At 33.7% G+C, this 15,150-nt stretch overlaps 1 protein-coding gene across 7 annotated transcripts in view; it reads right to left on the bottom strand.

Moving 5' to 3' along the window:
* The window catches only part of CCDC178 (coiled-coil domain containing 178), a 515,084-nt gene that overhangs the window by 470,763 nt on the left and 29,171 nt on the right, over positions 1-15,150 (bottom strand). For 6 of the 7 annotated variants that reach the window (XM_050768096.1, XM_050768095.1, XM_050768092.1 and 3 more), the window contains 2 exons: positions 14,993-15,072; positions 1,574-1,633 (listed from right to left, as the gene is read on the bottom strand). In XM_050768096.1, the coding sequence (XP_050624053.1) occupies positions 1,574-1,633; positions 14,993-15,050 (118 nt within the window). In that variant the 5' untranslated portion in view covers positions 15,051-15,072. The remainder of the gene's footprint in view (positions 1-1,573; positions 1,634-14,992; positions 15,073-15,150) is intronic. The other variant, XM_050768097.1, reaches the window with a different exon arrangement.

Below are 15,150 nucleotides of genomic sequence, written 5' to 3'. Positions count from 1 at the left end.
TTTTCAACATTGGACACTCCATCGAAGCCTCTATGCTTGAAGTTGTTTTAAGTTTGTGCCATATTGGTACAGCACTATGTTCCTGACAGAAGCAAAAACAAGTATACTCTGGAAGAAGTCATCTGTATTTTAAGCATCATGGAATACCCATGAATAATTTTTCAAAAGCAATAAGGAGTACAGAGTCAAAGTAATCAAACACAAAAGAAAGGTAGAAACCATAACTTAAATAACATACAAAAATCAGTTCCAAGTGGATTGAAAATCTAAGTGTAAAAGTCAAAACTCCAAAATGCTTAGAAGATGATTTGGACAAATATCTGCATGACCTTAGACTAGGATTTCCTTGAATAATACGTAAAAAGCTTTGACTTGAAAAAATAATAAGAATGCTTGTGCATCAAAAGGCAATATAAATAGATTAAAAATAAAAGGCATAAATGTAAAAAAAATTAGTTAAATATATGACTGATTTAGAACTAGTATTCATACCATACAAGAAATTCCTAAAAATCAATGTGAAAAAAGACAAATGACTCATTAGAAAATCAGAACAAAGATACGGTCAATTTGCAAAAGTGGAACTCAAAATGCCAAAAAAGCACATGAAAAAATTTTCAACATCAGTAATAATCAGGGAAATTTAAATTGAAACCACAATAAGACATTGCTACATAGTATGGGGATTGTCAATACTTTAAAAGTCTAACAATGTCATGTGGTAGGAAGAAAATGGAGCAACTTGAATATTCCTACACTGTTATGTCACTGTAAATTCATGTCATTACTTTGGAACATAATTTGGCATTATCACATAATGTCAACGACAGATATACCATATACTTATCAGTTCTGCTGATAGGTATGACTTAGAGAAACTCACACAGGATATATGTACAAGGATGTTTTTAGGAGCATTATTCAAAATAACAAAAAATGTAATGAATGGTATTGGACAATGGTACAGCAAAATGGATGAAAGCCACAAACTACACTGAGCAAAAACGGTAACAACAAGGATGAAGATAACAAGTAATGTTGAACAAAGGCAGCAACATACATATATTAACTCAGTTTAATTTCAATTAACAAGCATGCAAAATTAAATTATATCTTTAGGGATGCATACATATGGAACCCTACAGTTAAAATTAAAAAGAAAAGGAAATTAGCACCACAAAAGCCCAGGTAGTGGAGGGCATAAAGTATTATTCAGGAGAGTACAGGGAGACCATCTGAAACGCCGGGCATGTCTATGTGTGGAGTGAGTGAAGGTGACACAGATGTTTCCTCATAATCATTTATGAAAAAACCCACAGATTAAGTTTGAACACTCTTAAGTATGCATTACTCAAAATGAAAAAGGGAACACAGGAAATGGAGTATATAACATACACTAGCAATAGATAAGTATTTTTTTAAAGAAGTGTTACAATTATATTCACTGACAGAACATCAATTAGGAAGAACAGAAGAATGCCTGAAATTATTTTCATGCTTATAATTTTTTGAAAAACAATAATATGTGACAGAAAAAAAGAGATAAAAATTATATATAGTAGCTTTTGGATACCTTCATTTGTCTTTGACCATGCCTTTTCTCTGAGAGCCTTTACTTCCTGACATGTTAAACCTATAAAAGGTAAAATAAAATAAGTAAAATATTTGCTTCCTGAGTCAAATACTCTGCCCTATATTGCACTAGTAAGGGTACAGGAAGAAAATAAGCATCAGAATAAAGACATATATGCTAAATTACATAAGAAAGGGCTGAGGGGGTAAGTAGAAGAGAAAGACAAAGTTTGATGGTGTTTCTCTGCAAAAGGGTGTTTGATAGAAAACACTGTGGAAGGAAATGGGAGGTCATCATGGGTGACATTCTGGGATGATAAATAGATTCACAATTTTAATAGAAGCTTTCTGTGTAATTTCTCGGTTTCGTGTTCAAGAGAACTTAAATGAAGGTTTAATCTAATTTCCAACGTTATATTATATATGGATTTAAAAAATCCAACAGTATGGTAAGATTGGCCTTGTGACATAGCCCAGTTTATTGAAAAAACACAATACATGAAGAAAGATAAATGCAATTATTTATGCATGTCATAACTGCATCTCTAGAAAATCCTCAGTACAAAATCAAACTGATTAAAAAGTTTACATATATGTCACAAATAATATAGCATGATTTTTATAAAAGACAGCATTGCCAACACCAATGACATAAAAATAAACCCTAAAGACATATCACTATAGTTACAAAAGTATAACCTATGTAGGAACATATTTAATAATTATATCTAGGCTTTAAAAAAATTTTGGTAGTATAAAACGTTACTAGAACATAAAAAAATGTTGAAACAAACAAGAATGTAAATTATGGTTCACATTAGGAATATAAACATTGTAAAAGTGTCTCTTTTTTCCAGTTTAATAACCCATAAAAATATTAGGCCTATTTTATTTGTGACTCAATAATTATTTTTAAATTTTAAAAATGAGCAATAATATCAAAAAATCTAAAAATCATGGCAAATATGTGCACGTATTTGTAGTGGAGAGAGGGCCTTGTCCTTTAAATATCTGAATATGTCTAATATTCTAAGGATATATTTCAAAGACTTGCAAGAAATAAATGTGTAGATCAATGAAAAGAAACAGTTTCTTCTCTATACAAAAACAGACATATGAAAATAAATTATATTCCATAAGATATGATACCCACAAAAATTAAAAATTTTAAAAAGCTATCAGATAATTTTACAAATATTTTAGGTATCTCAAAGAATTCTTTTAAAAAATTTAGATTCACACTAGAAAATCTACAATTTACAATTATAAAATTGAGATTTGTGCTAATAGAAAATCATCATATGAAATGCAAAAACAGAATATCCCAAAGTTCAGCATTCATAACGATTTTCCTAAATTACCAAGATAAATTATGACGTCTCTCTCCTTCAACACACAAGTTTCATGAGGGCAGGGAGTATATCTACTTACAGCCACTGTATTTCTGGCAAGTAGCAAAGAACCCCAGACATAGTAAGTGTTAATACATATTTACTGAATGAAAAACACAGTAACAGGAGGAATGAGGGAACACATTAGAGTGAAATAATGACCACACCAAGAATACAAGCATACTTCCAAGATATTGTAAGTTCAGTTCTAGACAACTGCAATAAAGTGAGTCATACAAAGTGTTTGGTCTCTAAAAGCATAGAAAAGTTATATTTATACTATACTGTAGTCTATTAAGTATGTGATATTATATCTAAAACAATAAAATATTTCTAAACATTGTCTAAATATTGTTTAGGTCTAAACCATAAAAAGATACTTTAATTAAAAATATTTAGTTTTAAAAAGTTAATGATTGGCCAAGGTGGGTGGATCACCTGAGGTCAGGAGTTTGAGACCAGCCTGACCAACAAGGTGAATCTCTGTCTTTACTAAAAATGCAAAAATTAGCTGGGCTAATTTAGCTGGTGGCAGGCACCTATAGTTCCAGCTACATGGGAGGCTGAGACAAGAGAATTGCTTGAACCTGGGAGGTGGGGGTTGCACTGAGCCTAGATCATGCCATTGCACTCCAGCCTGGGCAACGGAGCAAGACTGTCTTAAAAAAAAAAAAAAAAAAAAAAAAAAAAAAAAAAAAAAAGTTAATGATCATGTGAGCCTTCAGCAAGTCATAATCTTTTCACTGATGGAGGGTCTTGTCTCAATGTTGATGGCTGCTGACTGATCAAGGTGGTGGTTGCCAAAGGTGGGAGTGTCTGTGGCTATTTCTCAAAGTAGGACAATGAAGTTTTCCTCATGGATTAACTCTTCCTTTTACAAAAGATTTCTTTGTAGCATGTGATGCTGTTTGATAGCATATTATGCAGAGTAGAACTTCTTTCAAAATGGAAGCCAATTCTCTCAAACCCTGTTGTTAATTTATCAATTATGTTTATGCAGTATTCTAAATCTTTTGTTGTCATTTCAACAATGTCTACAGTATCTTCAACAGGAATAGAGTACATCTTATGAAACCACTTTTTTTGCCCATTCCCAAGAAGCAACTTATCATCCATGAAACTTTTATCATGAGATTGCAGCAATTCAGTCACATATTCAGGCTCCACTTCAAATTCCAGTTCTCTTGCTCTTTCCACTTCTTCAGTAACTTCCTCCACTGAAGCCTTGAATCCCTCAAAGTCATCCAGGAGAGTTGAAAGCAACTTCTTCCAAATTCCTCTTAATGGTATTTTGACCTTCTCTCATGAATCATGAATATTCTCAATGGTATACACTTTCCTCAAGGTTTTTTATTTATTTTACCCAGATCCATCACAGGAGTCACTATCTATGGTAGCTACAGCTTTATGAAATGCATTTCTTAACTAATAAAACTTGAAAGTTAAAATTACTCCTTGATCCACAGGCTGCAGAGTGGATATTGTGTTAGCAGGTATGAAAACAACATTAATCCCCTTGTACATCTCCATTTCAGCTCTTGGATGTATATGTTGTCAGAGGAAGTAATATTTTAAAGAAATCTTTTTTTTTTTTTTTTTTTTTTTGAGCAGTAGGTCTCAACAGTGGGCTTAAAACATTCGGTAAACCAAGGTACAAACAGATGTACTATCATTTAGGCTTTGTTGGTTCATTTATAGCACACAGGCTGAGGAGATTTAACATAATTCTTAAAGGCCCTAGGATTTTGGGGAAGGTAGATAAGCATTAACTTCAGTCACCAGTTGCATTAGTTTCTGACAAAAAGACTCAGCTTGTCCTTTCAAGCTTGGAAACCAGGCATTTATTTCTCCTCCCTAGCAATAAAAGTTCTAGATGGCATCTTCTTCTGATAAAAGGCTGTTTTGCCTACATTGAAAATCTGTTGTTCAGCACGTCCACCTTCATCAATTAACTTAGCCAGATTTTCTGGATAACTTGCTGCTTCACTGTGTACTTTTATTCTATGGAGATGACTTTTTTCCTTAGACTTCATGAACCAACTTCTGCAAACTTCCAACTTTCCTTCTGCAGCCTCTTCACCTCTCTTAGCCTTTACAGAATTGAATAGAGTTAGGGCCTTGCTCTTGATTAAGCTTTTGTTTAAGGGAATGTTGTGTCTGGTTTGATATTCTATGCGGACCACTAAAACTTTCTTCATATCAGCAACAAGGGTATTTTGTTTTCTTATCATTCATATGTTCGCTGGAGTAGCACTTTTAATTTCCTTCAAGAACTTTTCCTTTGCATTTACAACTTGGCTAACAGCTCGGCACAAGAGACTATGCCTTCAGTCTATCTCAGCTTTCAACATGCCTTTCTCACTAAGTTTAACTATTTCTAGCTTTTGATTTAAAGTGAGAGACACATAATTCTTCCTTCCCCTTGAACTCTTAGAGGGCATTGTAAGGTTACTAATGGCCTAAGTACAATATTGTTGTGTCTCAGGGAACAAAGAGGCTACAGGAGAGAGAAAGAGATGTGGGGCACAGACAGTGGAACAGTAAGAACACATGCAACATTTATTGATTAAGTTAGTGTTATACGTGTATAGTTCATGTTACAACAAAACAATTACAATAGTAACAACAAACACCACTGATCACAGGTCACCATAACAGATAGAAAAATAATGAAAAAGTTTTTGAAATATTGCAGGAAATATTAAAATGTCACACACATAAATGAAGTTTTTCTACATGTTGTTAGAAAAATGCTGCCAATAGACTTGCTGGAAGCAGGGTTGCCACAAACCTCAAATTAAAACAAAACAAAACAAAACAAAACAAAACACAGGATCTGTAAAGTGCAATCAAGTGAAGTGCAATTAAATGAGATGTGCCTATAGTCAGTTTCTACAAAGCTGCACAAGAAACAGACCCTGAAAAACATTGGTTCAAATAAATTCATGCTCTAATTCATGTTTCTGCCTTGGTGGATAACTGTATTGTTACACAATATTCCAGGAGCAAAATTCCAACAGCATGTGCTCATCAAAACCACTCTATCAGCAAACAAATTTTCTAATGTAAATTCCTGATGAACTCCAGAATTTAAAATTTTTCAAAAGATACTAAAATTATAAAAGTTAACATGATATATATAACATTTAATGATGCATTTAGATTTAATAATTTAACAATATATGAAACATGGTAATTTTATCTTCTTTGACTCAAGATAGAAATTCATAAGGTAGATGAGCAATTATTTTCACTAAATATGACACAAAAAGAAATAATATATAAAGGTTTCAGGTTTTATTTATATAAGTTGCAAATGTTAACTATTAATAATCCATCATCAGAAGGTCCACATGAGAGAAGATTAAATAATTAAATGAACACATGGAAATTATTTATATTCTTTGGTAATAAAAATGTAAAGTAGAGCAATTGTGGTCATTTTTCTATTTAATAAACTAGCTATTTAATAATAATCAAATAAAATCTGGTATTAATATGTTGTGGTAATAGTGATACACAGTTGAATGTGAGGTACATTTGTGGAAAACAATATAAAATAAATATTGAAGGCCACACAAATGTTCACAGCCTGTGTCCCCCAAATTCCAATTCTGAATACTTAACTTGAAACAAAAACCGATAAAAGACAAAAGTTAAAAAGAGATATCAAAGAAAATGATAAAGTAAGGACCTTTGAAAAATCTACCTCTCCATGAATGCAAAGATTAAAAAAGGCAAAATTGTCAAAATAAACATTTTCAGAATTCCAGAAATATAGCAAAGGCTTCCAGTAACCATGTGAGCAACTATTCAAGAAAAACAGATAAATCTTGGTAAGAACACAAACATTTGTGGCATTTTAAATTTCCTTGGTCCCAGCCCTGACTCTGAAGGTCAACAGAGCCTTGAAAAATAAAGGTCCACATTTATGACATCAGAGGAGGAAGAAGAGAGTTTGAGTTTTCTGCAAGCCTCATTCCTAAAGAATCGTCACTTTTAGACATATCTGGTTACGTCCTGCAAGACTTCACTTCCAAAACTGCAAGCATGATCAGGAAAAAGTCGGGCTAATATTATTAGAAAGAATACATTTAAAGGAATTAGCATCTATCAAAATCCAACTCTTCTAGAGATCTCTTACGTTTCTGAGACATGAGAATTTACATATTACACTTATCTATTCAGTGGTTCGTAACCAGAATAGTATCTGGATTTTGAGGACTTTGTTGTTGTTGTTGTTGTTGTTGTTACTATTAGAGGAGGGGTCTCATTATTTGCCCAGGCTATACTCAAACTCCCAAGCTCAATCAATCCCTCCACCTCAGCCTACCAAGCAGCTGGGACTACAGCTGCCGCACTGCCATGCCTGGCTTCAAGGAAATATTTGTAAACATACATGTCCAGGCTTTATTAGACTTACTCTATCAAAATCCTCAGGGGAGAGCCTAGACTTGTAGATTTTTAAAAATTTTTCCTCAGGTTATTGTAATACAAATTCTAGCTGAGAACTAGTGCAACAGACAATTACTTCAGTCTCATCTCTCACCCATATGACCAATTCCCTTTATCATTTGAGGATTTGGAACACACACACAAAAAGACTCATGAAAGCCTTAATTTCTCACCTCTGGTTGACCTTGAGACTCTGCATGTGCCAGAAGGAAAGGCTAAGGCTGAGCTGCCAAGTCCTTGGATGAGTGTTGAAGACGTATCCTAACATGCACATAAAGATGCTTAGCAAAGTCTGAGAGATTTGATTCCAGGAATGTAGAGAAGTATCTGTTTAATCATTAATTGACCATTAAGCCAACTGGATAGAGATTTCAGTGGGTGGCCACAGAGAACAAAAAAAAAATATCGGCTTCAGAGAACTAATTCAGAAAAGTTGCTAAATTAACAACTACAAAAATCAGCAGGGAAAGCAAACCCTAGAGAAGAACATGGCCGGGCGCGGTGGCTCAAGCCTGTAATCCCAGCACTTTGGGAGGCCGAGACGGGCGGATCACGAGGTCAGGAGATCAAGACCATCCTGGCTAACACGGTGAAACCCCGTCTCTACTAAAAAATACAAAAAACTAGCCGGGCGAGGTGGCGGGTGCCTGTAGTCCCAGCTACTCCGGAGGCTGGGGCAGGAGAATGGCGTGAACCCGGGAGGCGGAGCTTGCAGTGAGCTGAGATCCGGCCACTGCACTCCAGCCTGGGCGACAGAGCGAGACTCCATCTCAAAACAAAAAAAGAGAAGAACAGGAATCTGATGTCCACAGGTTTTCACATTCTATTATTTTAAATGCCCAGTTTTCAACAAAAATGTATGACATCAAAGCAAAACAAAACCAAACCTAACAAATGGTTCATATAGAGGAATAAAGCAAATAGACCTTTGTCAAAATCAGTTTGAAAATTATAGTTACACTTTGACACATAAAAATCTTGAAAGTCAGGATTCAGCTTTTCTTAAAAGAAAAAACTGAATGGAAAAACTCAACAATTTTTCTTAGGTCCATCAGGGAATTAAGGTTACAATGCAAACTGACACCCCAAAAACTGGAGGGTCAGGCTAATGCAGAAGTTGCTGGAGCCAAAAATGGGTAGAAAAGTGTAAAATCTAATTGATTAACTATTGGAGGCTGAGTGTGGACTAGTTTGAGAGTTAAAAACTTCTGGGGAGTCAGTCTTAGAGGGCCAAGTATATTTTTACTTTTATCTCCAGCTCCACCATATTCTCACAGTTGAAATTGGGGGAATAATACTTCCTACTTCTAGAAGGGGAAAAGTAAGTATTTTCGATTATTCCCAGGGTAAGAACTGCCATTCTGAAATATGCCTGGACGGTTCTGTCTATCACTACCCCTCAAGGGAAACTACCTTAACAAAGACTAACCAGTTGGGAGAAGCGAAATATTCACTTCAGCCCCTCTAGACTTTTTGTTAAATCTAAGGTGGAAAGAAGCCTGAGAAGCATGAGATAACATTACGCATTTGTCAAAACCCACAGATCTGTACCACGCAAAGAATGAGCCACGGACCTTAGTTCATAAAAATGTATCAATATTGGTTTATCAACTTTAACAAATATACAACACTAATGCGAGATGTTAATACTGGAAACCGTAAATGTAGGTTAGGAAATAGTGAGTATATGAGAGCTCTGTATTACGTACCAGCTTTCCATAAACCTGAAAATACTCTAAAGACAGTCTACTAATTAAAAAAAAAAAAAAAAAAGTGAAATGTCACTTCACAGCCACTAGGAGGCTATAATAATAAAGCAAAAACAAACCAAGAAACTAATAATTTTTGGTTATTAGTTTCCTGGCCAACATGGGGAAACCCCCTCTCTACTAAAAATACAAAAAATTAGCCAGGCGCGGTGGCGGACGCCTGTAGTCCCAGCTACTAGGGAGGCTGAGGCAGGAGAATGGCGTGAATCTGGGAGGCAGAGCTTGCAGTGAGCCGAGATTGTGCCACTGCGCTCCATTCAGCTTGGGTGACAGAGTGAGACTCCGTCTCAGTAAAAAAAAAAAAAAAAAAAAAAAAAAAAAAAAAAGAAAGAAAGGAAAAAAAAATTAGTGAAAACATATAGTGGATCTCAGTCACATAATCCATGAGGTAGATTTTACAGATAATAAACTCTTAACTAAAATATTTCATAGGTCTAAATAATATGAGTCAAAAGTAAATCAAAATCCAATTAAATCTAAAAGTTATTGCAAGTCTATAATCCATACTTTCCCATGGGGAGTAAAAGAGAGGCCCCCAAAGAAAGGAAACAGGCGACCAGGTCAAATTCCCTAGCAAACATGCTAATAACAGACATTCTGGCAAACATACTAATTGACATTTGTTAACTGGAGAGTTCTTATCAACAGAAAACTTTTAGCAGGTTGTTTTTGGCTGTTTGAATTATAACCATAAACAAACCTGAACCTGTGTGTTTATGGGATATGGCTCCCTGAAAAACATCATGTTAACTATTAAACTACCTTAATAAAAAATGAAGCTGTTTCATGACTAGAGGGCAGTCTTCTGAATGAGTCGCATGGCTGCACATACATGCTTAAACACATCATTCTTTAATCTGGAGCAGAGCACATCCAACCAGGTGAGACAGGATGTGGAGAGCTGTTCTGATGGTCCCAGATGTCTCCCTGCTTCAAATGTACTTGAGAATTTCCTATAACCTTAAAATTGTTAGCAAAGCTACACACTTTATATGAGTCTGATTTGATTTGACCCTCCAATCCTTTTTATTATCTCTTTGTTATTTCAAGGGAAACTTACAGCTTGAGATAACTATATTAAAAAAGAAAAAAGTCTGAAAATTCGTGATCTAAGTAACCAAATTTAAAACATGTGGGAGAGCAAACACAAAGAAAGTAGAAGGAAGAAAAGGAAGGTAATAACATTCCAAATTAATAAAATATAAAGCAAAATAACAACAAAAACCTAGAGATAATCAAAAAGTTTTGATCTTAGCAATTTGAAAAGTTTAACACAAATGAATTACCTCTGGCAAGACTGTCAAGACTAAACAGAGGAGAACCAGAAGAAATACAATATTATAAGTGTAAAGAAGAAAAAAGTGCATATAGATATAAAAATAAAGACTATTATTAACAGTATTGTACCAATACATTTAATATTTAACCAAACAGATTTTTAAAAGAAAGAATTATAACTCGCTAATCAATAGTGAATAGAAGATAAACATAAAACTTAATAGTACTAAGGTCAATATTTTGTATCAATAATTATATCCCTCCAAATTAAGAGGTAATTTTAGCCAAATATTCCAGAAAACAATAATAAAAATTTATTATCTTTTTTTGAAGAACAGAAAATAAAGAAGCACTCTATAATTCAATCTTGAAGTTATAAAACCCTTATTACCAAAACAAGACAAGAAATGTTCAGAAAACATAGGGGCCAATGTTACTGAATAAGAAAGATGCAAAAATCCTAAATGAATGATTATGAAAAAAGATCTAGAAATATATTAAATTACAATAAACTTTAAAAAATTGTTTGTCCCAGGAATGAAGTTTGTTTAAAAATTTTAAATCCATGTACACAAGTCATTAAATTTAAAGATTAAAGGAAACAAAAGTCCAGAAAAATGTTAGTAGATGTAGAAAAAGCATTAATGAAATTCGCAACAGGTTCACAATTTATAGAAAATTATAAAGAACGATCTTTACAAACCATAAAAACTCATATTTAATGACAAAACATTAGAAGTCTCACTTTAAAAATCATGAATAGGAAGATGCGTGCACATTTTAGTCACCTTCATTCAACAGGGTGCACACACAAAAAAATCAGCCTAGTGATAGAGAAGGAAACGGAAAACAATTACATTGAGAAGAAAGTAAAAATTAAAACTTATTATTTTCAAATGATTTAACAAACATTAGTGAACTAATAGGAGAGTTAAACTTGTTATATGAAATAAAATATATAGAGTTGTATATGTATTATATTAATATTTATATGTAATATATAAAATTAAATACAATTTGGAAGAGATGAGTGAACACCAGGTTCTATTCTTTAAGCCAAATTATAAGTGCACAAATATATAATTTTATCAATATTCTTTAAACTTTACATGTATTTTTCAGATATTTTTACACATGCAAAGTATTTTCTATTTTAAAATATCAAAATACTATTCTGTAAAAAAATTCACTCTCTGCCTGTTATACAGAACACATGTTATGGAAAAGATACATTAGGAAAACCTTAATAAATAAACACACTATCGGTATTTCGATACAAATAAATGTGATGCTGCCATGAAATGCAGTTTTGTATTCAGAGAAAATACTGCCTGCAAAGCCAAAAATTATAGTTAAAAGGTCCTGTTAATGGTAATAAAAATTGTTATCCCAAACAGAGCTAACCATTTATAAATGTGAGTCATCTGAAAATACTATTGGTCAGCTTGTTTAAGATATATGGCTGTAACTTTATAGAACAATCTGAAAAAGATTAGTAATTTGTTTTATGATTTCTGTCAACTGAGAACACAGAATAATCACCCAATTTAATTGTTTATTTGTTTTTGGAGACAGGGTCTTGGTCTGTCACCCAAGCTGGAGTGCAGTGCCACATGCAACATCTGCTTCCTTGGTTCAAGGGATCCTCCTATCTCAGCTTCCCAGTAGCTGGGACTACAGGCACATATCAGCAGGCCTGGCTACTTTTTGTATTTTTTTGTAAAGACATGGTTTCATTCTGTTTCCCAGGCTGGTCTCCAACTCCTGGTCTCAAGTGATCCACCCGCCTCACCCTCCCAAAGTGTTGGGATTACAGGCGTGAGCCACCACGCCTGGCCCCATTATTTTTAGAATAGTGAGAGTTTCCATATGACTGTAGTAGTTACATCATGAACAAAAGAACATCAAAAAATGATTTATTTTGGATATTTTTTAAAGCGTTATTATGTTGAATGTAGTTTCACAGTAGTAAATATGACCTCCCACTGTGTTCTTATGATAGAATTAATGACAAACTTTTTCAAAAGTTAGTACATAAATAGGTTGAGTACATTATCCAGCAAAGATGGACTTTAGACTTAAAAGTTTAAAATATTCGAAGACATAGTAATAAACACTGGCAACAAATACACAGGATTGATAAATTCCTGTGGCTGAAACACAGACATTTCAATGCTTTGCTGGATTAGCTGAATGTTGTTTATAACGGTTGGTTGTCTTACATACAGAATAGGAAGTTTGATGATGGTGTGAAGCCAAAGTGATAAAAGTAAATTTTAACTGATAATCCCTATTGATGTTAGCATTCCAAATACGGTTTTTAATGTCACTTAAATACAAAAATCCTAAACTTGCTAACCAGGCACATTTTAAAAGACAATGTATTAACTATATTATTTTCCAAAGTGTTAGCCAAACAGACATATTTCCATTTCTTATGCCTTTACAGAAGACTGTATCACAGAAGACTTACATTCCATTAAATCATGTGACATATAGTTTTATCTGCTATATATATCTATTGCATCAAACGACTGTGGGAGGCTTAAGTCATGCTTAATATGATTAACTTTGTAGCTTTTGCTTGCAAAAGAGTATAGACTGAATCATTTTCTTTTCCAATTTAAAATAGGCTTTGTCAAGTCATTCAAAGGAAAATCATCAGCTCAGCTCTCTGAAGTCTTGGAACAAACTATTAGTCTTTTTAATTCACATTATAATCAACCCCAAAACTTTCAGTAGTTCTTTCAACTATTTAAATATGAGTTACACACCTGTATGATTTGATTACTCTGTTCATTCCAAATTGTGTTTTTGGGGAACTTATTTTAAATAAATAACTTGTTCCATGTTACTAATCTGAGATTGGGATCAATTTCCAGAAATAAAAACAAGCTTTTGCTTAAGCTTTACAAAACAGACTCTATAAATGAAAATGAAATAACATTTTTTTTTCAATTAATATTGATAGAAGAAATAAAGAGCTACAAACCAAGGTTTTTCAAATATTTAGAAAATATGTGGTGATGAAATAAGATTCTAACCCAAGGCTAATAATTTTAAATAAAATCCATTGTGTCATGACCTTATCCACGTTTAGAATTACTAAATGACTGTTTTCAATTATAACCCTGAAAAAAATTGTAGTAAGTTGATTGCAATAATAACCCCAATAATTTTCTCCTCCCAGTATTCATTTTCCTTTGCAATGTCACTGCATCATCTTCCATCAAGAGGTGGAGTCTAATCTCCTACCCATAGATCTGTGCCAGTTCTGTGACTTGCTTTGATCAATAAAATGTGACAGAAGTGATAGTGCACCAGTTTTGCGCGTTGGCCTGAAGAGGCCTTCTGTGCTTCTGTCCCTCCTCTTGAAACTGCCAAAACCCAGAGATCAAGCCCCTTAATAGTATGCTGGAATATGAGAGACAAGCAAGTGCAGAGCTGAATCACCCTAATTTTCCCAGCCAAGACCCTAGACCTGTAAACAAGGTCAGCCAAAATAAGTAAGATCAATAATGGTACTGAATTAACCTGTGGCTTACTGCAGATTCACGAGTGAGCTGTACTGAGCCCACCTGATATCAGCAGAACCATCCAGCAGACTCATGCACAAGTGAGCATAAAATGAATGTTTATGATGCTGTATGCACCTGCATTTTTTTGGTTGGTTGTTACACAGCATCAGTGCAGCAGTAGATAACTGATACAAAGACTACCTATTGTTCTCAAAGTATTCAACGTTAAGTTCTACACCAAGGTTGGCAAATGTTTTCTGGAAAGCATCAGATAGTAAAAATTTTGGATTTTGTAGGCCAAATGCAGTCTCTGTTGCATAGTCCTTATTGTCTTCTTTTTTCTTTTCACAACTCCTTACAAATATAAAAACCATTCTTAATTTGGGGTCTGTAAATAAAAGGCTGCTGGCCAGATTTCGGCAATGGGCTATAATTTGCTGACCTCTTTTTATATCATGCAAAGATATGACATTGCTAACATGATACAGAATAAAAGATGTCAGAGTTCAGGATGCAACAGAAAATAGAGCAAATTAATGCAATAAAATCATATAATTTAAAAAATAGAATTATATTAGTATTTTCATTTCTAATTTTCCATGTTTAGCTTCAGTGGTATGCTGGTAAAAGTTTAGTATCCAGCTGTTAGTTGGGAATAAATACTACCACCAGGGCCAATTTGAAGTTACCAGTGGAGTGGAATTGAGAAGAGATATATACAAGAGCTGATTCCAGCACACCGTTGTTGTACTGCTTACCTATTTTATTATCCATAACATAGTTCATCCATAATTATAAAAGAAACTGGTTATAATTCAGATAACGTGTTTTTGTTACACTGACTCACTCTTTTCTCTTAGCTCACTTTACTGGTCCCAGTAAGTTTTGGTTTTGTGACCATTATCCTGGAAAAGATTACTATCTTTGCAGTTGCCCTCCTCTGTAAGTGATTTGAATTCCATTTATCTATGAACTATTTTCAAAGAAAATCAATTTATGACAAACTTACCTGTATTGGTTTGATCATCTCTAGTGGAAGAAGAGGAAACTGTCTTGTTTTCAGGCATAGTTATCAGAATATTTTAAAACCTAATTAGAAAGAAAAATATTTAAATATCATGAATCTAAATTAGTTTGTATTTTTACTAAAAATTTGCAATTCAAGAA

Source organism: Macaca thibetana, chromosome 18 (genome assembly GCF_024542745.1).
Source record: "Macaca thibetana thibetana isolate TM-01 chromosome 18, ASM2454274v1, whole genome shotgun sequence".
Lineage (NCBI taxonomy): Eukaryota > Metazoa > Chordata > Mammalia > Primates > Cercopithecidae > Macaca > Macaca thibetana.
The sequence above is the reverse complement of the archived record's forward strand: the minus strand, read 5'-3'. Positions and strand labels throughout refer to the sequence as shown.